The 27,783-nt window shown below is 38.6% G+C and overlaps 1 protein-coding gene across 1 annotated transcript in view; it reads left to right on the top strand.

The window, feature by feature from the left end:
- The window catches only part of POU6F2 (POU class 6 homeobox 2), a 311,703-nt gene that overhangs the window by 227,701 nt on the left and 56,219 nt on the right, over positions 1-27,783 (top strand). The window contains exon 6 of the mRNA XM_026082027.1: positions 25,876-26,022. Within this exon, the coding sequence (XP_025937812.1) occupies positions 25,876-26,022 (147 nt within the window). The remainder of the gene's footprint in view (positions 1-25,875; positions 26,023-27,783) is intronic.

The following is a 27,783-nucleotide window of genomic DNA, read 5'->3' as shown; positions in this document are numbered from 1 at the left end:
AAACCTCATCACAGGAGAAGGACTTCCTATTAGGAGTAGGCAAAAAATAAATCCCAAGATGTTCCATGATCTTAAGAAATATTTGACTCCAAAACGGAAAAATAAAAGAAAAAACTGAGGGCAGCTGACAAAGTTTCACATGGATGAAATAAAACTGTGAAGTCTGATTTGATTGTTTTTACTTTATCATAAACACATGCACCCCTATGTTATTTGAAAAAGTCAGTTCAAAATGAAGAGTCCGAAACTGGGACATTTCAGCACTACCAAAACACTCTGGGAGCTAATGGAGAGAGAGACTTCCTAAATACAACCAAAATTGCCAATCAAAAACCTTTCAAAAATTTTCATTTCCAATGGAAATAATAATGAAATTTTCCATCAAAATTTTAAAAAGTAGTAGTGGCAAAAATGATTGCAAAAAAATATTTCCAATTACATCCCTATCCTGGAAATCAACCTGGGCTTCAAAATACAACCTGGTGCTTAGAAAAACTCAATCTGGCAGTTTTCCAGTAAACTGGAAAGCTGCACGCTATTGAATATAGTCTTCACATTAGGGTGCTATTTTTAAATTTCCCTGGGGTGATTCAGCATATTGAGGCAACAGGAATAATGATCTGAGGACACTCCTCGTGAAGTAGGATGGGAAAAGATCAGCCTATTTTCTCACTTCTTACCTGCCAACCAACGAGAGGTGACAGACCGATGTTTACTTTATGAAATAGAGGCAGCCATGCCAGTCAAACGGTCCAGCACTATGCAAAGGAGCTTTATTCCAATAACTGAGGTTTGTTATTGTTAGCAATGCAGAATCCCCCTCATTTTCCTACAATCTGTTACTGTCCAAAATGCCTAGCAAACTTCTTTTAAACAGTTGACTTGCACAACTCAAGACTTTTTTTTTAATTAGAGAGTTTTTGTTGAAAACTGTAGATTCACTGAAAACCAAGGCTATTCATGGCATCTGGTGAAATCATCTAGAAAAAAGTATTTCAGTCTCAGGTTCAAGTCTTTCTCTGCACCTAACCAGAGTTGAGACTTGAACCAGGGTCTCCACGTACTGGCGAATGCCCTGATTTAGTAGGCTAATAGATACTTGAGGGCTTTTACTTTTCCATCTTGGAGCTACTTCACTTCATATAGATAGCTGACTGCACATCAGGCTGGAAAGAGAAATTATTGTCCTACTCGTTCAAATCTACATGATCACTTTTACAACAGAAACAGTTCTAAATAGCGGTGGAGAAAGTTAATGAACCTGTGAGTGACTTACTATGTATAAGTATGTATGTGTCTTCTGTTCGAGAATTGTCTTCTAGAACTTTTACTGAATAATTTCTATAAATGCTAAACAAGTCCACAAGGACTTGTGGACTTGTGGACTTGTTTGGAATACTTGTATGTATTCCAAACGTGGGATAAGACTGGTTTGGTTTTGTCTGGTTTTGTCTTCTTTGGGGGAAGAAGGGGCTGAATGTATAGGCTGCATGGTAATTCCAGCAGTTGTTTGGATGGGAGAGCTGCCACTTTAGCATAGCATGAGCACTGGCTTTCCTGGGAGGGCTGACTATTGTTTTGGTYGTTTCTGGTTGGTTTTCATTTTGCTTTCATTCACCTGTAACATCCTAGCCTACTTTAAGGGAAAATTTTTGAAGGATGATTGATACAGAAAAGTAAGACACACAGTGCATGCATGTGTGATTAAAGTTGATCAGTGATTTTTAAAAATGATTGGTATTTTTGAGGCTAAAGAATAATATTTAATGTAGGTATTGAGTGACTTCCTATCAGTCAAAAAACATTTTAATGTAGAGAAACTTCTAAAAAATAAAGTTAAAATAAATCCCTAAATATCTAAATGGCCCCTACCCTGTGTTCTGTCTGATGCTACCTCCAATGTGATTGAGGCTTTATGAGCAGAACTTGGCTTTTAATGGTATTAGGCCAGTACAGACTTTAAAAAAGAGAAATTATGGATTCTGAAAATAAAGTTTTAGCCCTAGTGCTTTGATAAAGATTCGTGACCCCTGGCCCTTTAAATATTGAACTTAGACTGTAAAAATATCACTTCTTATTGATCACATGGTTATTAAAGTCAGTCAAATGCTCAATTTATATGTCAAACACTTGTAATATTTCCTGTAAATATTAGAACAAAAGAAGAGGGTACTAATATCATTGTGTTCAGTTGTATTAGATTTATTCAGCTTTTCATCACTGAAAAATAATAAAACTGTCACCAAGAAATACATTAAATATGCCAAGCGTTTATCAAGGCTAACTTCATTTACAGCTGCATCATGTATGTGGTTCATGTATATGAAGGCAATAATGTATCCATACATATAGCTGAGAGATAATATATATACCATGTGTTCTCGTTCTCTCCTGTTCTTACTGCCTCCCACTCCCCAACATATATTTGCATCCCTAGGATGCAGTAGGATAGAAAGGCAGAGCTTATTTGTTGAATCTCAAGGAGAAAGAGAAAATAAGTCAACAGATATTAATTAAATGTTAAAGACAGGTTTTAAAGTACCTTCAATATATATTGCTCCTAATGGCATTTAAGCACACTTATGAGGGAGGTCGGGGGGAGATCCTTAGATCCCCCAGGCTCCCCCAAGATGCCTTTCCATAACCAAATGCTTTCATATGAGTAATTGAAAGAAACCTTTAGTCAACCACTGGGGAGTCTTTACAGCCTGGCTTCGATTGGAGTCTGAGTGCAGGCCTGTGAGCAGGAGGTGTTTGTAAGCATTTCTAATGGCATTTTGATGTACATGTACAAAATTGATGTCGGAAGGATCATTGTAAAGTCCCAAACAGTGGAATATTGAGGACATTTTCAGGTGGCAGTCAGATTCTGGCTGGGTGAGCCCAGTATATTTTCTCATGTCACAGTTGATTAGGTTCACAGGGAAGTGGAAAGAGTAAAAAATTCTCTTATTACTGCAGCAATGCCATATCAGCCTCTTTTCCCTTTGAATGCAACATTAGTTTTTGTCCAGAACTCTAACTGCTTTCTACAGTTTGGGGAATTGTAAAGCAGAAACAATTTTCCCAGCTAGGCTGACCTTCACAGTAATGAGAAATGACTGGAATTTCTCTCTATTTCTCTAACATTTGGGGAGGGGAGATAGGAGGAATATGTTTGTTTTACCTGATATTATGTTGTGGGTGTCTATTTGGCACTTTGAGTCTAATTTTTTTCCATTCAGGAGATTACATGGACTGTTGCACCATCTGACCCAGTAGCCAGCCCTCAAGTGTATAGAGAAACGACAGTAATGCACTTTAAACCTTTTGTTATCACAACAGTGATGGCATTTTGTTTCAGCCATTAAATGATTTTTTTTTCATGGGGATGGCTATTTTCATTTACTCTTCAGTACTTATTCAGGTGATGAGCAATGATCTTGAGAAAATTTAGGATTCGTTATAGGCAAGGAAGATACAAAACACTGTTGTGGCACCTCAGGATGGACATGCATGTTCCCTCCCATAGAGCCTTATGAGGCCAGTGTTATTGTACTGCAAAGCTGACCATCTCTTGAGGAGTGGATGAGAAAAATTTGCATTTACATGCCAAACAAATATGTGCTGTGTCTGAACAGTCTTTAAGAGCAGCACATCTGACTGGAAATAACTGTTGTTTCCTTGCTTTTTCCAGCTGTTTCAAAATAAACCTCTTTCCCTATGAAATCTGAGGCCTCTAATGATGCACGAGGGTCATCTATGAGTTAAGTCCAGGCTAGGACTGCCCTGCAAATGCAGAAGTAGGATTGCAGAGGTGTAGACATAACCGAGCTATGTTTTGTCAAGCAAGTCAGTGCCAGGAAGAGCAAAGGCACTAAAGCAGGGACTTGGGTGGCAACGCGCCACCCAAGCAAATACGCGGGATCCCAGGCATGCTTACACAGCCTACACTGAAGCCCATATTGTCGTATCTTCATTATGTCATTCACATGAACTAGGTGGGTTCAGGGATGACTCTGAATGCTCCTGATTGCAGTGTAGACCTATCTGCCATTTGGAATCTCTGCTAGTTAAAAACCAGTTTGAATAATACCCTATAAACTTTCAACAATTTAACTGGACTGCTCCATTTTTACTGTATTTGAAAGGCCTGAAGTGGCAAATGTATTCCATTAAGTTGTAGTTATATTTTTCTTAGTTAATATTTCCGTGCTATAGCCGTGTTGTTAGAACATTTTTTAAATTCAATTTTAATCACCCAAAATATGGGGACCAGAGTCAAGGCATATTAAAACCCAGGAACATACTGTAACCCCTGGAGTGCAATACCTCATTTGCTGTAATTAGTGTGCCCACAGGATTCTCCTCTTGAATTTTTTAACCCTCCAACATTGGTGGCATGCTATAATATTGACAGGTGACTTTTTTCTGATCTGCTTGCTCACTCAGAAAATCTGTATGTCTGCAGCTCATCGATTTTGAACAAAGACAATAGGGGGAAAATGGAGGAAATTGCCAGGAACATTTCCTTTGCATTGTCATAGAGCATTACAGGATGGTTAATTTAGATGCCATGTTTTCAGTTTTATATTAAACTATTTAGTCCTCATCCTTGCCTTCCTCTTCTGGTCTTTTAAGCCAGATGTTGCTTGAAGCCCTCAGCAGCCTGTTATTTAACAAGTGCTGCCTTCTGTCTGTATTCCCATTACTGCATACATGACTATCATGAGAGAGAAGGACTAGATTCTTGTAAACTAAACTAAAGCAAAATTCGAGTGGATCAAAACAGATCTGCTGACTCTTCCTTTCTAGGAAAGGAGAACACAGAGGAGTGAGGAGCAAAGAAGGATGAAGACTGCCTTCACAGCTGTATCTAATCTTTTTCCAGAAACCCCCACTTTCAGTCTTCATATATAGCACTGGTCAAATCTGCTAGGTTACAGGAAAGTTATGATTTGGCAGAATGAGAAGATTAGATGGTGCTGTGGTAGAGAAAAGCTGCAGTCTCTAACACTGCTTCGTAAAATAGAGCTAAAATAATTACAGAAAATAGATTGAAAATCTGAGTCATTTCTTTCCGTTTATTGCAATAAATAATGCCTTGCTTTGTTCGTTATTTGCAGTGCCCCATAGTTTGATTCGTATTTCTATCTGTAGCTATCTTTTATGAAGACTTCACTTTAAAGTCTTAGATATTGCTCAAAAGATCATAAAAACTTCCAAAGGGACAGTGCATCAATTCAAAGCTGTTCAATACTGATCAGTATTCATTGCAAAGCATTTGCAAACATATGATCTTCCTTTTTGTATTGACAGCATTAGTCAAGTTTTTGTATAGGCCTGAATCAAACGCTATGTCTAATACTAATTTCATTCCAGTGTAAATCAGGACCAGCTGTATAGAAGGTCAAGTATCAGCATGAAAGCAGTGTAAGCGAGATTGATCTGAGTGTCTGTGAGTTTTAGGAAGTTTGTCTTCATGGCACAACTAAAACCTTATGCCTGTGACTTGTCTGCATTCCTGAATTTCTCTTAAAAGTTTTGTGCATGAGAAGCTTCAGACCTATCAATCAGCAGAGTGCCATGTTCAGAACCTCCATGCCTGGTGACATTAAGAAATCCTTCATGCAGTAAGATAGGATCTGTTCCTAGAAACACAATAAGTATTGCCCTGATTCCAGGACTGCTAAATCAACCTCTGCTATTGGCAGCCCTTAGTGAGGGGGGCACTCCCTCAAGCATTTCTTATTTGACTGGAGTGGAAAAGTGTACACTGTATTAAATTTGGCATGCAAGACAAGATATACTTCAACTTTAAAAATAACAGCAATGCCTCCACATCAAGTGCTTTGGGACATGGATTATATACTTGGCAGTTTTGTGTTTGTTTTTCTCTCCCTGGTAGCAGTGACAAATCACTAGGTTAAGAACATACCCAAAAAAAGAATAAGAGTTTTTCTACCTCCTGCCTTTTCCCCCTAAGAGTGTTGTGCTCTATATTACTAAGAAACATTGTTACTTCTGCATGTAACAGGCTGTGTATGTGGAAAATGATCACTTAATCTCAAACTACTGGATTAAGATTTAATTTTGCCAATTAAGAAAAAGGCAGAATTGTCCAAGATGTGCAGAGAAGTTGCCCACAGCTCCTAGGCTACGTTAAGTACTGATGTCACCCCCAACGTCTGCACATCCTCTTCAAATTGAGGAAAGCTTAGGGGTGAGCTGCAGCAATGAGAAGGCAGATGAGATGTGTGTGTAGGGTCCCAAATACACAATTGGCTCGAAGGGGCTGTAGGTGTCATGTCTGCCACTGGCAAGCGGAAGAGACTGAGTCTCACCCTGCTGACAAACTGAGGATAAGGGGTATCATATCCTGCAGCCAGTCAGGCCCCATAGGTTATAAATCCTCACACTCTCTGTGTGGCTGTTCGGAATTCACTCAAATTCCTAAAACCTTCAGAGGCTGTAGGAGCAGCCAGGGAGAATAAAAATAGTATATAAATATAGGAAAAATAAAAGCAGTATATAAATATTGGAAACATTCTGGCTCTGGCCTGCAGGAAGCAACTGAGTGCCGCTGAAAACTGTGGAGAGCCAAAACATTACTGCTTTCAGCACTACATCTGTACAGGAAACCTCAGCATAAACTTTAGTGTGAACTCCTAAATGCAAATGACATTCATAGCGATTACTTTAAGGTTTTTCTCTCCCTCCTACTGCCAGCCAGAAGTAATAGCACAGCAGCAGAAGGGCAAATGCTGCATCCAGGAACGTGTGTCATAAATGTAGTGTGAGCTTGCATCTCACCTTGCCATAATCTCTCAAGCAGGGTGCCCTTGTGGTGCTAAACGCTACACCTTTTCTTTTTAAGAGGGTCCCCTTCTCAGCTCATTCCTTCCACACCATATCCCCTCTTTACTCTGGTACTGTGCCTTGCTGCCATACCAGGAATTCTCCCTGTGTTTCCTTCACCAAATCCTTCCCAGAGATATTACTCCTTTTGGGAGTGCAGCGACCAGCCCTGGGCAGCAACAGAATAGTCCTTCCAGAAAACAACAGGTTTCTAGTCAGCTGGAATAGAAAATTTTAGGATTCTTAGGTTAGAAGGAGAAGAGCATTGTGTAAAACATGGTAGCATTACCTGTCCCTGTTCATCAACAGTCAGGCTCCCTCTCAGCCAGAAACATTTTGTTGCAGCATCCTAAGAGGTCAGAAGCTCTCATTACACCATTATCGCATACTCCACTTCTAGCTGTCTAGGAGGCATTGTCATTTACTGGCTTTTCCATTCTGTCATTTAAGTAACACTTTTAATGTATGGATAGTTCCTTTTCACCAATCCAGACAACACTGATCTTCTGTCCCTCTTTGGGGCCAAAAGAGATTAATCTGTGGAGACCTTCAAGATCACAAAAAAGTTGAGGGTAACTGAGTCCTCCATATTGGGGGGTGGGAGGGTAATGGAATTGCCCATGTTCTCCATAGGAAGGTACTGAATTACTGCATTATTTTCCTTTAAGAACTGAAATATTTCACTTTATATATATATATATATAAAGTATTCTGAAACACAGATATTTTGACAAATGAGTCTAGTCTTTATTCGAAGTATTTCTACGCACAGCACCACTGAACTGTCTGATCATCTTTAGCGAGAGTTAGGAAAGTATCACTGTTCCCACTTTGTAGATGAGGAACAGGAGTACAGAAGGAAGCAGCAATGCACCCAGTGTAACCCAGGAATGTTGTGTCAGGAGAGGAATCCCAAGAAGTGCCAGACCTTAGTCAAAGACCCTCACATTGGKATTGTCCTCTCTGAAAGATTTCATAGATAGCTACAGGTATAGTATATAGCCTGTGTTGTATGTGAGGACAGAAACCATCCGATGCGTTAGAAGAAGCGTTGACTGTGCAAAGAAGTTCTGTGTCCTTCTATGTAGAGGAGAGCAGCTTAACAGATGCTGTGAGTCTTTCTTTGAGCAGTTGAAATTTTAGATATATCATTTCAGTAATGACCTGCTTGCTAGCAAACTAGCCTCTCAAAACAATGTTTCCTTATCCAGACTTTCCTTATGCCTCAGTCTGTATTTTGGCACAGTAACTTAGCCAGCCCTCTATCATGCTATGCCCTATTGAAGTGTCAGCACCAAATGACAGTGCTCAGTAGCCATACTGCCTGTTCACTAGTGCTGTCTTAGGGCAGTTCATCTACTGCAAAAGGAAGATGATATTGATAAGAAGATGTGGAGTAGGGGTGGGTATTAGGAAGGGTTCTAGAAGCACTGACTAAGATCACAGGCTACTGTGCTCAAAAAAGTGCAAGCACATAGTCCATAACAGTTCCTGTTTCCAAAGATGTTACAATCTTAGCAGACAAGCGAGACAAAGGAATTATGATTATCTCCACTTTACAGATGGAAAAATGAGTTAGTAAGAGATTAACTAGCTTATCCAAGGTCACTCAGAGAGTCTGACAGACACAGGACTTGGATCTAGATTTTCTGAGTTCCGAAAGAGGATCAATCTCTAAGAAATAGTGTCCTAAGCTATGTTTCTTAATAAAAGAATCTCGTATTAAAACGTTAGAAAAGTAAAAATGCAATTTCTTTACCTTTCAGTTTGATTAATGGATTCTTCACAGCACAACAATAAAACAAGTTCCTTTTATAATAGAGAGTATTTGAATCATTTTTTTCAGAAAGTAATGATGGGGGGAAAAAAACTTTGATTAATTCCAGGTAGATTTTGCTTTCTCTTTTTTTTTTTGGCTGATAACTTCTAGATATCAAATAGATGTTTTTTAAGGCACCAAGATTTGGCATGATGGTGAGCCAACTAGCAAGAGACCACCCCTTGTAGATAATATAATAGTAGAACAAATTGAGTTTCCAGACCTTAATCCTCTAAGAAAAGCAGAAACCAGAGGGGAAAACTTCCATAGTGTTACTCAGTTGGCTCACTCTGTTTGATTGCTGGTCAGTACCTGAACCCTATTTTAGAAGTGATGTATTTTAGAAGTGATGTTATCTAAAATAAGCTGTTTACAATGTTCTGTGGGTTATTACTGTTGGAATACTAGTTTCTAAAGTTCTTGAAAGAAGTCTATATTAAGGCAACATTCAGAAGGATTGTTTTGTATTCTCTCTGAAATGGAATGTGATTTCATCTGCATCAGGCTGATTTACACGGAGTAATTTTGTTGTTTTGCTTTGAGCATTTTATGAACTCCCGGAGAGATTATTGACCCCTTCTTAAAAAGTTTATGAGAAGATATACCAATAATAGTCCTATTGTTAGTAATAATGACCATAATGGGCATAAATTCAGCTGTTCTTCTTAGGAGATGAAATGTTTTCTTTACTCTTCTATAAGCATAAGTAGAGCTTAAAAGCAAAGATATGAGGGTCAGGATTTTCTGTGAGTCTCTTTCCAGTGTAATATTGCGGTGTACAACAGTTGCAGAAACAGGGGATGACAACGAAACAGTGATACTCAGTGAATAATGACAGCTAAAGGATTAATCTAAGGATTAGTTTTTAATTGTTGTATTGGACGTTTATTTACTCATGTGTTCAAAACAAAAGCAAAAATCCACCATTTTGCTTTAGATGAAGAGATATTCACCCTGTCTGACTGTGGTCATTTAACTCAAACACATAATTTAGGAGCTAGATTTCCCATATAGTCAGGGCTCAGAGGTAGGCCCTTAATGCAGCGTCTTACCTCTGAAATCTAAATCTCTAAGTAAGGCATAGAAGGGCCTGAAGGCATAAGAAGGGCCTGAAGGTGGGACTCGGTGTGCCCTGTAGCCAAAGGCTGGGAAAACTGCAAAGCTCCGTTTGAGCTGAATCCTGGGACAAGGTAGGTGCCTTCTCTACATGCCATCTAACTGAGATGTTTAAACATGCGCTCTATTGCCTCTATAGTCAATGGAAAAAGAGAGTTTTCTCCAGAAGACAGCTCAGAAGAAGACCTTGACTCATAAGCTCTGAATTATACTGCAGAGTGTCTGTTCCTGTCTATCAGCTGTAGCGGCAAGGGAGGGAGGCCAGCTTGGCAATTTCAGTGTCTAAAAGCAGGTGCTGGGGACATCCCCCGAACAAACAGAAAGAGGACAAAAGTGTAACTGCAGTGTGGGCTGTGTTCCCATAAAGGCTATTTTTGTAGCTTTGTGACAGAATATGGGCTTTAGAGGTACTTTACTGCAAGTTTTTTTCTTCTCTACTAATGTAAGGTATATCAGAATAGTTGTGACACTATTTTGTAAAACTAAAAAGAACACTAGTCAAAAAGACTGCATGTTTCTAAGATCATCACATGTAGATTAAAGGCTCATCTCTTATGCAATGACTTATGTATACCTATCATCTTTTCTCCTAGATCTTCTACACAGCAGGACTGGTGTATAGGCTTCATGAGATTCAGAAAGATGACAGAAATACATAAGTGTTTTGATTTACCTATAGTCTTCTTTCTTCTATTCCTAATCTAGGATTTAGTGTTTTATGATGTGTTGTATGTCGTGTGTCTGATTTAAAATAATTATTTTGATAGTCATTCATGTGATTCTGCTTTTTTTTTTCAGCATTCTCATGTTGATACATTAGAATTAGTTATTTCTTTTATTTGCTCAGCAGTGCTTTGCTTCTGTAAATATCATTCAAGACCTGTAATTTTCTTTCTCCTTGGTGAGATTAATCTCTATATACATTTTTGTACTTCTGTTCTACTTGGGTAATAGGAACTTTCCAAAATGTATGTATGACATTTCTTGTTTTTTGTTTGATATAGCATATCACCTATATTAGGTGATAGCCTATATTAGGCTATTATTTGTTAGTTTAAGTTTATAGAGCAACCCTACATTCCATATATATTCTCTTGCATCCATATATTTTCTCTTTGCACATTTCTTACACACCCACATATGCACACACACACACACACACACAGAGTCATGTACTTTCAGGGCTTAGTCCTAAAGGCAACCGATTGAACTGTGATTACTTTTTTGTTTCTTACTTACATTCTTTTTTCTTCTGTTTTGTGCCTGTTGTCTTTTGTAATTTGGCTTCAAGGATAGTTTTGATACAAGGTTGCAAATATGTTCCATATACAACAGCACCATGGAGTTCCTTTCTTTTTATTGCTGCTTAATTGTTCTATAATATTGCAGTTTGATTATTTGTCTATGTTTGCTTTTAAGTTGCTGGATTTATAGTGGTAGGGCTTGACTTTTATCTCATTTATGCTGGTGTAAGCAAAGAGCAGGTCTCCAACTGCACTAACTTTTTCTAAACTTTTACCCTCCTTTTGGATGGTAGAGGGTAGCTCAGGAATAATTTGATTATGCACACATTTATTCCACTGCCTTTATTGCTACATATACAATCCAGGACATTGTAAAGAATGGTTAGTAAGCACTAGGCAGAAATCTCAGATACCTGAGAAGAATCTTAACTTGAAATGCCCCACCAATATTATCCCTTGAGTTCTCCTGAGTAAAGCACCTCCTTCATTTGGGGTTCTGGGTAATTAATGTATTTAGTAGCTTCAAAGGCACCCTGTACTCATACTGCTCCAGGGTTTGCATGCAATACCATATGGTCTCTACTGATTCTCTAACTTCTTTCCCTGGGCAAAGAATAGGCAGCGGCAGGGAAGTGAGAGGTCTTGGGTAGGGTTACTTACATTTGAAAAACTATCTACCCAGCAGATATCTGATATCTGCCCAGCTGTCGCACCAAGAAAACAAATAAGGCCAATTAGAAATAGTCCCAGCATCAGTCCTACCCAAGACTCTGTGGCGATGTGGGTGGAGAGCCGTCCTTGCTGGGATAGGAGCAGTCCCCCGAGGCGCTGCTGGTAACGTGGGGAGGTGGCTCGTGCTGGAGCAGTTCCCATTGGAGGCAAAACCATCAGTGTCCCATTGGTGACAGAAGAGGGGGGAACAACGGGAAGTCCCCAGCGCTGCCCACCGTATCACCATCACTCCTTTTGCACAGCAGCCACTTGTATGGATGAGTGGATGAGGCCCTGTATCCATGACCACTCATCTCTGCCCACCAACCCGGAGGCCAGTTAGTGCCAATCATAAATCAGGGGCATGCAGTACTCTAATACAGCTCTTGTGGCTTGACATACAATTTTCCCCCTGATTTTATTACCTTTAACAGCTGTATAATGAGGATCATTTATACAAGTGAGTTGTCTTTTCTGCATAATAAGGCAGAGTAATAGGTCTAGAGCTTAAATAAGCATTATATGAGTTACTGTAATTCATTTTAAAACAGGGGTTGATAAAATCAAGGTATCATATGTGACATTTACTATGAGAGTTTGAATAAACAAAAAGCCCGAAGGAATGGAAGAATGCGTCAGGGATTTCCCCACCATTGCAGTGGCAAGTTGAATAGCTGATTCATCTTATGACAAGTATCCAGAGCATTAATGGTAAAATTAGTATTTTCTAAAGAAGGCATACATTGGCAGATAAAAACTTCAGAGAGAAGACAAGGCTTTCATTTATGCAAGATGTTCTGAAAACATGAACCATCCAAGTTGAACCAATTAATTTATGAACAGCAGCAGATTCAGACATATATACTGCAAGCTCCTAGATCTACTTTTTGCTCATGTAATCTACAGTAGGGGGTCTTCACTTTGAAATAGCCCCTTGTAGTTATCCATACCATTTTATGTGCTTCTTAGCTAAAGACCTACTACATTTGTGAGCTGCTTTGCTAGTCATTTCTATGTTCACTCATCTCTCTACCTCTGAGTACTTTTCTGGTCTCCATTAATCTTACCGGTACATATGTTATGGCAGTGCCTTAGGTGCCCAGCCTACCTGAAAACCTGCATCACTAGATACTGTGCATTAAACAGGAAGAGATATTCCACATGCAGATTCATCCTGAAAATCGTTTTAAAGTTGCGTCTTGCCTTACTGTAGTGTATGTGCATTTGTAATCCAGGCCTAATGGACTTCGAGGTTTATTATCTAAATAGAAGACAAACAAACAGGGTGAAAGACAGGGAGTTTTATTATTGCCATTTTCAGTCAGGAAATTAAAGCAATGAAAATGTATGGCAGAATGGGACTCCTAGTGAGATTTCTAGATTTCTACCCAGAGACCCTAAACAGAAGACTTCCTTCCTTCTCAAACATAATTATTACTATTTCCGTTGCATATACTTTGGAAAGTTTTTCATGTTTCCACATGAAATACTAATTTTCTAATCCTGAACTTTCCTTTTAAGCAAAATCAATGAAAAGCTATTGTTGCTTTTACAGATGCCAGAGAGAATTATTACCATCACAGGCCACAATAAAAAAGATATTTTCACCCTCAGTAGATTGAATTACTGAGAAATAACCTTATAATTATTGTATAAAACAACCTGTTTTAACACTCTTTTTAATACCCATAAAGTTTCTGATTTATTTTTCACTAGCCAGCGTCAGTGAGCTAAATTCTGCCCTGCTGTAGGTCGGTGCAATTACACCGACCTCCATGGGACTCCACCTGTTAGGCTGACGGCTCTTAGAGGCACGCTGCTCGGAATGGATATTCATCGGGAACAAAGAGAGAGGTCTTATTTCACTGACACTGATTTCGATAACTGGAGTAATTTTCTTGACATCAAAGGAAATATTTTGGACTTAAAACAGTATACCAGTTAAATCTGCTGTGAGTTAGATATTTGTCACACCAGTGGGGAGAAAAAGCTTTCTGATGTTCCCTGGTGTGGGGTTCAGCAGAGGGCAATGCAAGGCGACCCTCGAACAGACCCTGGGCCCTGGCTCTCGGCACGTCTCGAGTCAGGTGCGTTAGCAACCTGCGATTCTTAGCGGGCTAATGGTCTTCAGGAGTCGGAAAGGAAATTCCTCCTTAGCACACTCACATTCCCCTCTTTCAGCTACAACCAAAAAGTGGCTCCTGGACCCACACAAACTGTTTACACTGATGAACAGTTTAGGCTGGTCATCTTGTTTGCCTTTTTTAGCTGGCTGATGTTCACCAGGTCTGTTGCAACCCRGAATCCTTGCCTGTCTCTGAGTCTGAGCTAAACCTAATAGGATTGTTACCTGTCTGCTGATTACTGTTGTTGAAGGAGGAAACAATTCAATGCCAAATGACTGCACCTTCATCTTGTGTTCAGTTACTACGTGTTTTAAATGAGACCGTCCCTTTTTTGTTTGCCTGTTTTGTCCTTGCATTCTTACCATGCCACTGCCCTCTAGTTCATGATTATTTAACACTCTTTCCTTACAGTCATGTTCAACACAGAAAAAAAAAAAGGCCATGGCATGTTGAAATCAGGTAAACTTCACCTGTTTACATCAACTTTAAAGTTGTTCTCATTAATTCTTAAAGCAAACTAAAATTAAGCAGCAAAGTACTTTGAAGCAAAATAATGCTCAAAGGAATGTGTGAAAAGAAAAACAAAAAAGGACTCATTCATCTCATGTAAAATGTTACCATGAAATTTCTCTTTGCAAGGGAGCAAGTCCAGCTTTAACTTCTGAAAGCAAAATTCAGCATATACCATGTATTCTATGGGGAGTATTCGTTTTAATGCACATATAAGTAATATGAATGTCATAGGTGTAGTGAAGTTAGTCCAGTCTTGATTGCCCTCAGACTGGATTCATCACAGTTTCTGCAATATTTGAGGTACATTAGGACACATACATTGTCTGACTGGATTGTCTGCAGGAAAAATTCTTGATCCCAGGCTTACCCTCTTACTGCCAGAATTACCAGTAGCACCCACCAATACCTTGCAAAGAGGTCTGCAGACTGCACTCTTTCCAAAGGAATATTTTGGCAAATAGTTATATACATAAATATATATGTTCCTATGTTCCTCCCACCCCCAAAATGGGGAGTGCAGAAAGGCAAGAATGATTCCCTTGAAATGAAATATTTCCTCTCAATTTCAAAAAACCTATCTGCGATGGGTGATCCATTTTACATTTTCTTTCAGGGAGTTTTTTGGGGTTAAACTAAATGTTTTGTGTGACCTAAAGTGTATTTCTTTTCTTTTTTTTTTCATTCCAGATCTGTCTGAACTGTGTTTTGTGGTTTTTTTTGGTTTTGTTTTCGGGGGATGAGTAGGGCGGTTGGAGGGAATTTTTCAGTCTCCAAACAGAAAAATCCCTTAATTTCACAGCTGTAGGTGTTTTGACTTCAATGGATGGCTTCTCTAGTTTACAGTGGCAAAAATGCAAAGAGGGGTCAGGCCTTTGCTTGTGAATATTTGATTTAAATAAAATATAAGTGTAATTAGCTAATGCCAGAATTCCAAATGAGGCTGTCATTCCCCTCTTTACAGCAGATTTGTAGCCTGTAAGAAATTAGAGGGGCTGATTCTGATGGTAGTTACCTCTGTTTTACACAATTGCAGTTCCATTGACCTCATTAAAATTGTACCAGACTTTTTTCAGTGTGGAGAGAAGTCAGAATCAGTCCAAGAACTTGGAACTTACATTATTTTTAGCACAAAAAAATCCCTTGTTTTGTAAAGCACAAGCATTGCTACAGGGCCCATAAATATTTTGTGAATCTGGTCAACAGATAAAAGTAGAAAATACTTGAACATGAAGAAATTCATCTGTCTGTCTATTGACAGTGCCTTATGGAAGAACAAGAGTCTAGATACAATAAAGCAATAATGAATTTAATGAAAAAGCTACAGACATTCAGGTTGTAAGCTGAGCTGCTGTTGAAAAAGATAGTACATATTTTTGCCCATATAGCAGAATTCCTTGGCTGAATGTCTATGAGTAGATTTCTATTGATAATAAATATGGAGGAAATTATGTATTGTAAATGATAATTAGACTTTCCCCAGTCTATGCATTCAGCCGGTAACAGATACTGAATAATAACATAGGCATTATTTCTGACAGTCTGACTTCATACAAAACGGAGGTAGATTAGGAGCCAGATCTTGCCATGACTTATGTTTAAAATACAGTGGTATCACTGTAGGGGTAAATTAATAGTTGCACATGATTTTATATAATGATGTATATAAATAACATGGAGTATAAATCATGTCCAGTGTGTGTCTGTGAAGTGGACAACTCTCAGTCACAAAACATACTAGGACCAACTCTCAAATTTACTCAGGGTTGTATTAAGACTTACAGGCAGTCTTAACTTTAAGCAGTGTTTGAGGGTCTCGGGCTTAGATTTTAACCTGTTTGGAATTGATCCTCGCAGCAAAAAATTCCTCAGTTTATACTTGCATTCATCACTCACATTCAGCTAACAGCAGTTCTTCTGTTACCGCAAGCAATATGGAGCTATGCTTTTGTTATAAGAGGATCTCAGTTTCATATACCCTCTTGCTGTCAATTTATAGTGCCTAGCACAGTGGCAATTGCAAAGAGCTCAGAAACAATACGTTGCTAGCCTATATGTTTTTAATTATATTTCCCGGTTTTGTTTGCTGGTGGCAACCTGATGTTATTTTGATTGTGCAGAGATGAAATATGTGAGTTTCAAATACAGCATTGGAACTGATTAGGAATTAAGATGGCAGCATTACAGATGCAGTAGATTTAGTGCTGCTGTTGCAGCTCTCTGTGAACTCCCGCATGGAAAACCTATTGTGATCAGGTCCAGAATGACTTGAACAACGTAGCTGAGACTGGAGATAAGAGATCAGAGAAAAGGAATCAAATAGGGAAAAGCAGAAGGGGAGTGTAACGTGGCAAAAAAAGGAAAAACTCCCCCAAATCCACAGAGGAGTTACAGGAAAGGCGGGGGAGTAAATTAACCTTCCAAGGTAACCAGTAATACTAGAAATACTGGTAAATGTGTTCTCTGCACCTCTCAGAAGAGCATTGACAAAATTCCAGCTGGAATTACATAGCTGAGAGTGCAGCCAGCCCAGCCCCATGCCGCCTGCGTAACAGAGCTCCAGCAGCACTGCTCCTGGGTCAGGACTTATGGCTCATTTTGGGAGCAGGTTTCTTGCTGTCACCAAATCAGATGGAAGTGCCTGGGAGGAGGGAGGGCTCTCTGTGGAAATTTCTCGTGTGTGGCTGCATTACAGTATTAACACTTCTGCCTTTCTTCTGTAGGAGTTACGTTGAGGGCACCGCTTTTGGCATGTTGAACACATGGTTGTTACCACAGTTATATATAGCTTTATGTACAGAGCAGGACTGCAGGTAAAAAGGTGAACATAATGTGCATAGGTATGTAGAAACAGTGGCTTTAAAGTGGTGTAATCCACCCTGTGTGAGGTAGTGGCCTCTTGTATGTTTAGAGCCAAATTAAAGCTTCCAAAAGTGAATGTGGCAGGAGGTTGCTACCATCTGAGCTGCAATATGCTCACGTAGTGCTGGTGCTAGGAGGCAATTCCTCTACAAAGGGGGGACACAGGCTCACAAGTGTTCATCCCTCTATCTTTAGTAAAGGAGCAGCAGCAGTAGCCCCACCACTGATAGGCAGATGGCCAAGAGCTGAACAAAGTCATATTTCCAATCCATCACTGGACGGTCAGAACCATAACAAAGCAGTGCAGTGAGGCAAATGCGAGCGGGGTCGGGCTTAGGAACCCCCTGCAATCTTTTTTACCGGCCTTCTCCCCACACAGGCTTTGGCTCAGGTTACTTGTTTTTAGTGGTAATCACTCACCCCTTATATTAACTTTATTAGAATTGCGATTTTGATCTCTAGGTTTTTGAATGAAGCTCTTCCTTCAGCTTTGTTTGTTCACACTTCCCAAATCTCACTTTGTATACTGAGATTTTCTGCAAACCCAAATGTCTAAGCAAAACTCAGTCTCAACTGATTTGACATCTTATATGTTCTCCATGCAAAATTGGAAAATAGAGGACTTTTAAAACACACCAATTGGAGTGTTCATGTCATTTTGACAGAGGAGTAACTGCACCCGATTAAATCCTTCCAACTTTCTTGATACTTGGATTCAGAATCAGATCTGGATTTTGGCCTGACCTGTATCTTTGCCTGCAGTCTTTCCATTGCACTCAGAAGTCATCTGTAATATTCTTGAGCATTGTATTTGGGTTTGCAAAAAATCTTGTGGAAGTTGGTGAATCTAGTAGCCGAAGTTTGGAGCTGAAGGCAGACAAAAGAAAAATATTCCCCATAATTTTAACTTCAAATTTGATCTTGTTCATGTTGAAGTCAATGAGAGATTTGCTGTTAGCTCACATGGAAGCAGACCTTCTCTATGATGTTATTACATTATAAATAAATGGAGGAATCCAGAACCATTTCCAGCTTCAAAAATGAGGGTCTTGGCAGAGCAGCTGGCTTAGAATTTTAAAGAAGCCTTAAATATGTTCTCAGTCAAAAATGTGTTCCTAAGCATTAAATAGGATTTATTCTTCTCGGGGAAAAAGAGAAGGCCTATACCTAAAAGTCTGTTTTTTTAAAATGAGTATTCAGATAAACAGTTCCAGACATGTATACTAAGATTGCATATACTGTAAAACAAGACCGTTTCAGAAAGGTTTACTCAAATACCCAGACATCAAGGGTCATATTTTCATGGTGAGACCTCACATTGCATCTGTAACATTTATTGGTTCATTATCCTTTATATATGTTAATGGTCACATTTACATGTGCACATGGCATTCACACATTCAAATTAAAGGCAAATAAATGTTTTAGATTAAGGAGATTAATTTGTTGTGTCTCTCAGTTGACACCCTTCCTACAGCTGCTAGATCACTGAGACCCAAGTGCTGGGCCCTTATCCGAGGAGACAGATGGCAATTTCCTTTTGATAAGAGTTCATTTTTTTAGCAGCAAGGGAGCCCTGAAGTAACCATTTTTCTTGTGGGGAAAGCATCTTTCAGAAGCTAGATAAATCATTCTAAAATAGACAAACACAGGAACCAAGGAACTAATCAACCTGAAATGAGCTGAGTTTCAGCCCCTTCTGGAGAGTTTAGAAGATCCTCTTTGCTTACATTCTTAGCACACATGGGAGCTACTTTATAAAATTAGAGAATTAAGATACTTTTTTCGGTACTCATTCCCTTCTCATGAGTACCATATACCTTTTAGGATTGGTACTGATGTAAAATTTCATCAAGTCAGATGAGATAAGTTCCTTATATTTACAGCATGTTTACACCATGCATAAAATATGCAATCATAGATGTTTTAAAAAGCATGTAAACTTAAAGGGTCAGGCAGCTAACCAGACTAAACCAAAATGGCTCTGTTTAATTCAAAAGGGTCTGGAACAGTTCATGTCAGTAGATACTGATCTGGAACATTTTGTACTTATAAATAAACGTGATAAATGTGAATGTCCGGGAACCCAAAGAACTAGAGTCTGTGGGCAGTCAGTGGGTCATCTACAAGTACTCATCAGCTTTTAAAGGAGTCAGTCAGCTATATTACATATTACATTTTTTTCTAATATCTTCTCAGTTGCCTGTCTATACATATATCTGGCTCTATAAATTGCCATTCCTTTTTTCCTCTTCTGTTTGGTAAGCATATAAGGCCCAGCCTGAGATATGCTGACAACTTCCATTTGCCTTATCTGGCAGGATTAGACCCAAACAGGATTCCTTTACCCTAGTTTCTTTTCCTCTCTTTTCTGTCCTTCACTAATGGAGCAGAAATTAAAATGGCTAGGGTGGTTTCCACTCACTCCTTGTCTGTGTCCTAATGTCTTCAGCATTATTCATATCTCTAACAGTTTGGTCTTGGAGATCTGGGAATTATATTTGTTGTTTATTTGCTTTGTCATGGCTATATTATAATGTGGCGTTTTTGGTCACATAAATTGTAATCGTAGTTTTTTAGATGGGTTCCAATTTGACCAGCAGCACCTTGTTTATAAAGACACTGTGAGAAATTTTGTGCATCCTCCTCTCTCCATGTCATATCAGGGCTTACAAGAGAGCTGTGTGCTTCCCATCACCTCGGGTCGTGTCACTTTGCATTGAATCAAGTCATGTCGCATCAGTGATATTGCTATCAGTACTTATTCCTGATAGAAAATTCAGCATAGATTTAGACAGCAAATATCTCAGCCACAATAAATGTATATAATGAGCAGATTAAGTATCTGCGAGAAGCAGATATTTTAAATGTCCCTGGCAAGTCTGTGCTTTCAGATATTCCAATATCCTCATCTCTACACTGTATTCTGCACATCCATATCTGACATATGTGCATATGCTAAAATGTCTGTCTAATTTGCCTGTTTAGAACTCTTTACTGTGTACAACCATTTGCAAATATAGTTCTATGCAATTTTGAATTACCTACATATTATTGGATGGGTCTGAATACTGTAGCTAGGTTGTATAGTTATAGGTTGATCATATCCAGGCACTGTACAAATAACAATTGTTGACAGATTTTTTTTTTCAGAATTTGGGATTTGCATCAAACATTTGCCTGCTGGGGCGTATTTTCAAAGCTATGCATGATTAGCCTGTGTGACAGCCATTTTATTAGACATTCTACCCTATTGTTCATTTATAAAAGCTAAATGTTGTAATTACCCAATTACTTAAGCCTAAAAAGGATGTTGGGKGGAGGGGCAAAATATAAAATATGTCCCTTGCTGAAATCTGAAATATATAGGGTTCCCAAAGTGTTTAATTACAGTATCTTTTTGTATATAATTAATTTGTTTTGTTTTATGTTACCTATCATTGGTTCGCTGTCTTGGTCTTCYTGGGCTCTGCCTTTTCTCAGGTGTCTTGAAAAATTGAGCTATTTTTGCTTAAGACCCTAAAGGTAAATTAAACAGCCAGAGCTCAGGCACCCATGGTTGAAAAATTTGACTGTAAAATTCTATATAAATGCGAAGTAGTCCTCTTATTGTTGATTATTATGAACATTTATTTGGAGCTCATCCCTGTGGTATCTAGGTGCTTTCCCAGGATTAAGTGAAAAAGTCTTTCCAGCGTCCTTTTTTAAATTCCTTCAAGGATTTTGAGATTTCATGTAGGTCCAGGGAGCTATCAGGTGGTACAAGATATACATGCATACTGAAGATGATTAGGAAAATAAGCATCAATACCATGTAATGAATTTGCCAGAAGAGCCAGTACGGTCTTCCAAGGAAACTGTACTTCTGCATCAGCTCATTTATGTTTAGAGGTCAAGTGTATGGGTATCTAGGTTGGGATGCTCTGCTCCTATGTCTTCAAGGAATTAAAGATATTTTTGAACTGTTATTGTTATGTATAGTGTGCTGTTACTGGATATGAATGGTAATGCTGATCACGGCAATGAGGATGGCACCAGAGTATCCTCAGAAGTCTGTGCCCTGTTTAAAACAGATGCTTTTTTCCTTCAATTCACATGACTACTACCCAGAATCTTATCTCGTAATCTGCTGTGAAAAAATGGAAATAAAACTGAATAGATTTTAATGGGTCATTCTGCTCATAATCTAAACAGAGATAAAATTCACATAGATTCTCAATTAAGGATTCCTACAAGAGCAAATGTTATTCTAATGAAAATTTCTTTTCTATATTCATTTTCCCCACAGTCTGAAGAGAAAAAAAAAAGTGTCATGTGTTTCTGATTGAGAGCCATTGCTGAATTCTTCTAAACTTTTGAGGTTATTTAAATCAAAGGATTTTGTTGGTTTCCCTTGAAAAACGTTTATTTAGGAAAACCCCCTCAGTAGCTGGATATTGTGTGTAGCTCCCTACAGAAAGGATTGTCTGAGAAGGTAAGAGACTGAGGATCTGTCAGTGATTAATCAAGCAAATTGCTTTTCTACACTAATTTCATCTCTAGGAAGTATCCAGAGATATAAGAATCTTTAAAACCATCCTGAAAAATACAGAAACATTTTTGAAAAAAAAAGTTACTGTTACTCCACAGTATGTCACTTCCTTCTCCATTGCTACATTCAGATAAAGTATCTTCATTCCTTAGCCTTTCCCACAAATCCTTTGAAAAATCCACAGGATCTAAGTTTCTTCTTATACTGGCATTACGTAAAATGACCTTACCTTTCAGGTTGCACTAAGGCAGGCCCAATTTTTCATATGATGGTCTGGCATCCTGAAATATCTTGGCCTTGCATTTCATCAGTCAAACCATATGTTTTGTTTTTTCTCAGCATTTGTTAAGAAAAAGTGAATGAGTGATACTGCAGTGAATAAAACTGGTTCTTTGATTGCCAGGCCAGTGGAATCAAAGTTCAGTATGATAAGCACTTGGAAGAGAAAAGTAAAATTATTACGTATGCTATCAAATCTGATGTTGTATTCAACATATATGTGAATGCTTGATGAGTTTCTCACAATAAGTTCACGTAGATACTAAGCTGGCTTTGGGAAAAGGAGGAAGAAAATACTCTGCCACAAGAAAAAGTACTTGTGTCTCTCAGGAGAGCTGCTTGCAACTTTGATTCCACCATTCTTTCCTTGAACTGTGCTTTTAGAAGACTGTTTCCTAAGCCTAAAACTCTCACTTCACTTGTCACAGTTTTAGGATCTTGAAAGTAGTGCCTCTTTCATCCCCCGTTGTTTTACAGGATCTTTTGTATTTGTGTGAATTCTGTCTCCTTCAGAGGAATGGCTCCTGCTGTACACTGAGTTAGAGCAGAACCAGTTTCATATACTTTTCCTGTAAAAGTTCAGCTTTGAGGAGTCAGAAGAATTTACTGGAACTACTCAGTTATTACAAGATTCTTCCTTATAAAATTTGCTCCTCCAAATAATCGTGTCATTAACAGAGGCATTCTTGAGAGGGTAGGCCTGTCACTTTAAACTAAGATTGCTATTACCTGCTGCTGTGGTTGGTGTTTCGACCGGAAGCAGAAATTTGGGCAGGAGAATTGACAGCTCCAAAGGTCTCAACCTTCCAAATTAAATCATTATTTAAATACAGAAACAAAAGGGGAAGAATCCTTTGTGGGATCTTTCACAATACAGTTCTAATATTTCTAATAAGTGTTCTCTGGTGTCCAGCCTGCACTAAGAAATGGCATTAATCTTTCAAGTCAGAAAGACTATTTTTAAAATAATGGCAAGATAGAATGTATCAGAAGTTATCTGTGGTCCAGATATAATGAAATAAAATGGGTTTGTCCATTCCCAATTTGCATCTTGATATAAAAGGGGTTAATTTAGCAGAATGTAATTTGCAGTCAACAGCTCGCAACAGCTTCCCACAGCATTCAGAGAAAGATGTATCTTCTCTTTTTTAATCAGACTTATGGGCAGACAGGGATGTGTTTGTATGCATTTGGTAGTGTCTTACTCTGTGAGTTGGCCCATTCAGTGTGATTTCTCCTGGAACATGGTACTACCCAGGGTACCTATGCATATCATAGCCTCTGCCATCATTTTTAATAAGTAGCTTATCTCTGTGATGCAACTAAAAGCAATCCTGAGTGTCTCCAGGGTTTGTTTTAATTAGATTTTATTGTTGTATTTGAAAATGTACAGTTTTTGAAAACTGGAGCAAGAAAAATAGAACGGAGATTCTAGGAGATGATAGTCTGATTTTCAGAAGGCTTTAACCCTTGGTAGTTTTCAGATTCACAAGCTTACTTATTTTCCCCAAATAACTGTTCCTACATGCAGCTGAGGCCATAAACTATAGCAGCTAGTTTATTTTGTTAGCTGATGTCAGATAGCTGTGCAAAGATTCTTATTTATACCTACAGTTAGATGCCAAATAACAGATGCGGTAATTTGTGGGTGCCTAATAAGACCTACAACACAATTGAAGGCCTTTTCTAAAAACCATATAATTTCACTGCAGCTGTTGTCTTCTCTCTGTTTACAGCTACAAGGTGATTACAGAAGTCCCAGTGTTGCCCATGAAGGGGTGCAGTGAAGGGCAGAGYTTACCAGCTTCTAATCTGACCAATAATGAAGTTACTTATATTCCACTGTTTTGAACAGCAAACTGATGAATTTTCGAAGTTTGTTATTTGACATTATACTGCTGTGCTCAGGCAATACCCCTGAAGTCACTGAGGAGTAGAAGCACCTACATTTGGTGGTGGCACCTTGTGCAGTCAGGGGAATTGTGTATGCTGTACATTCAGGGACAGATCTTCACCTTATTCATGAGGCACACCTCTACGCTTTTCACTGCTAATAAAGACTGGCCTGGCAGTCATTGCAGTTTCTCCCTTTGTGTTTTATATCTGCTTGGTTTTCTTACCATGAGGTGCAGCAGCCTGGTTTTGGAGACTCCTATAACAATTCTTTCCAAATCAAAATATTTCTTCCAACAATGTCATCTTTTCTGCCCAGCATTGCTACTAATCTTTATTTAGTTATTTACTTTTCAATTTCTAGAGGGATTGGATGTGCCCAAGGCACCCCTTTAGGCAACACTTTATATCAAGGTTCCATTTATAAATACTTCATGAAGGGCTAATAAATGATTAATAGATGTTTTAATGTATGACCAATCAATTGTTGTGGATTTCGTAATGTGCAACAGACAAGTAGGTTTCTTATAAGCATAGATTATAACCATATCTGACATCTTCTACTGATGGGCTTCTAAACATCTATAACATACACACTACTCATATCTGTAACATGCTTAAAACATCTACTAATCACTGATTAATTATTTATAACCTATTTTGAAGTGGAGCCTGTCTGACTCTCCATTTCCACAGGATTGAAAATTCACTTATCATCTCAGGACTTAAAACTTCTTCTAATTTCAGCTCAAATGTCAACCTTTTTTGAGTTAGCTTCAGCATTTTTACATAAACATAAGAAAAAGTGTCTTTGCTGCCCCCAGACTTCTTTTTTCTATCAAACTTCTGCCCACACTACTATGCATTTTGCAAGCCCTGCTATATGCAGTGATTGTTAGGGGGCCAAGCCATACTAAACTATGTTGTCACTCTGTTGAACTCAGTTTCTGTGATTGTTACTGGGGCAGCTGTATCAGTGACAGTTCCTGGCTTTTTTCTCTACTGTCATCTCTGTGCACATGGTTCAAAGTTTCTTCACTCTCAGAAAAGGATGAGGAAATATAAACTTCACAATAATCCGGTGAACAAGGCATCTCCCAGAGGACATTTGATTCTGACAGGGGAACAACCATTTCACATGTTTTATAAACCCAAGTGTTGATGTGAGTGGTCCTCTGTGGGATTCAGGTAGTCTCCTAAGGTGAAAGGCACACGTGGGCTCAATGCTGTATATGAAGTACATAGAACACCCTAGAGTGCATGTTAAGACTCCCTGCCTGAAAATTTTATGTGAGCCCAGTAATTAGTCATTCACAGATGAGAAACAGCAAGTTTCTTAGGACCTTTCTCTCATATTTTGCAAAGGAAAATTTTGAATCTTCAGTTGATTTCCACTGAAGTTAATCATAGGGTTGAGTTCCAAGCTGTGATTTATCTAGTTCTAGATGTTAATTCTTCGACAATATAAATTGAAAGGAGCTGCGGGTTTTTCTCATTTCTGGGGTCATTAGCTAAATAGTCTCTGTTCTGAAGTGCATCCCCAAGCAAATATCCCAATCCTGTTCAAAACACATGCTAATCTTTCATTGAATTCTGTTAACAGCAGGATTAAGCTGCTATACCTGTGGCATTAGGCTGTTACACCCAAAGAAACAAGACAGGCATAACTTCCCTCCCCCCCCCCCCCGAATCAAAGAACACAAGGGAAAAAGAGAGTTTTGTTCTTCAATATTTGTATGGAATTTCCTTTGGATTTTTTAAATCCATTCATTGTCAAAGAGGCCAGCGCCTCAGAAATAAGAACCTCTCAAAACTACTCAAGCTCTTGGAGCAGCCAGAGTTTTGCTCCTTGTTAGCACAAACGCCTTTCTCTTTGCCAGTTAGCACTCTGCGTTCCTGTGTTTATCAGTGGCTTTACCATGATCTTGTCTTTCTTTTTTTTTCCAGCTGGTTAATAATCCCCTAGCAAGTCAAGCAGCAGCGGCTGCAGCGGCAGCAGCCATGGGCTCCATAGCCAGCTCACAGGCCTTTGGCAACGCACTCTCCAGCCTTCAGGGGGTCACAGGTCAGCTCGTCACTAATGCACAAGGACAGGTGAGTCGAAGATGGGCAAAACAGTGAATTTTGATGGCAGGCTGATCTTGGGACAAAAATGAGTTCCGCTTGTCTGACAGCAATTTGAAAGTGCACATATTGGAGATAAATAAATATTGATTCGGCAGACAAGGTAAGAAATGGAAAATCTGGGAACTGGGAAGAAGTTAGGAGGTGCTACAAAGCACTCTCAAGCCAGAAAGGGCTTGGGGCTTTCTTTAATCCAGCCTTTTGAAGAGATCACGATAATGTAATAACATGGTATTTTAAATGTGTGTAGGTCACTACTGACTCTCATACTCCTTCCATGGATAACGGCCTAATGACAAAGAACTATATTAATGTGCTACTGTACTGTTAAGACTATACTTTTCCTTGTTCTTTTTTTTTTTTTTTTTTGCAAGCTATAGCATTTCTTTATTACTTCACTGTGAGGCATTTATAAAAAGATTTTAAATTTCCTAAGTAAGGGAGCAAAGCTTAAATTGTGATGAGGTATCCTTGATGGATTTAATGGGGTGGCTTACTCATTTACTGATTTAACCAAATTCAGTAATTTGCAATGAATCTGACAGGCTGTAATGCGAATTTGGGAGACTTTGGGATTTTTTTTTTAATTTCCAGATAGAAATTTGAACAAGGTTTATGATACATGTAAAACAGAAATTGTGCATTGTCTGTGTTTGGGGAGCTGTTTATTTGTTATAAACTATTTCAGTTCTGGTCTTAATAAGATTCAGAGAGATGTGTGCCTGAATTTATATATGTAAATAACTCCATTGATGCAACATACTTAAGTACCTTTCAGAACTGTGGCCACTGTCATTCTTTATTCCAGTTACCAGGAATAAAATTAACACAACTGCTCGTTTCGTGTAAAGTCACTGTAACAAATCTGGTAATGTAACTTAAGACTGGAAATGGTAACTGAGTAATTTTATATGACATTATTATAAATCCTACAAATTAGGTATACAGTAATATCCAAAGTGCTTATGTGGATGTTAGGCCCTGGTAAGCATTTGTTGAAATAATACAGCTTGGGTTGAATGTGAATCTGAAGTTTAGTTTCTACTCTTAATGTGTATGGTGAAAAAAAATGAACTTTTTTTTTTTTTGGTAGTTTTCTATTACCAGGTTATTTAATTAGAAGAGGGGCTGTATTTTCAGTTTTGGCCCACTAATAAAATAAAAGGCATCACTTTAGAGAATCTCCTCCTTTTTTTAACATAACACATAAACAAAGATGCATCCTGAGCTTTGCTATCCCCATCCAAGTCCCAGAAAAAAAAATGCTGACCTTGTTATATTTACTGGGTGGGTGCAGAATTGTTCCATCACTACCCCGAGGGTTGAACGATGGAGCTTGTCAAAGTGAGGCCTTATCTAATGAATCATCTTATCGCAGGTGCACACCACACATATTAAAGGAGGATTGTATGAACAATGTGCCCTCTACAATAACCTTTCAATGTCTACTTTAACCCTTGTTTCAATCCCTTTTCATCAAAGGATCATTTTATGCAGCCAGCTTTAAATGGAGGCTCTCAAAAGCCTATTAAGATTTCTGGAGGGATGGGGTATTGGTTTGGAAGAAAAGTTGGTTATAATACCTATAACTCATAGTCAGATCAGCTCCACCTAGAAGCCTGCTTGTTTATATCTGTGCTCCAGAAATGGTTCACAGTCGCCACTCGCATGAGGCACTTGGCACCAAAGATGTTCATTGTAAGAGCTGAAGATATAAAGCCAGGCTAATTT

Source organism: Apteryx rowi, unplaced genomic scaffold, assembly GCF_003343035.1.
Source record: "Apteryx rowi isolate R43461 unplaced genomic scaffold, aptRow1 scaffold_565, whole genome shotgun sequence".
NCBI classification, from domain to species: Eukaryota; Metazoa; Chordata; class Aves; order Apterygiformes; family Apterygidae; genus Apteryx; species Apteryx rowi.
This window is presented reverse-complemented; position numbering and strand designations above follow the sequence as displayed.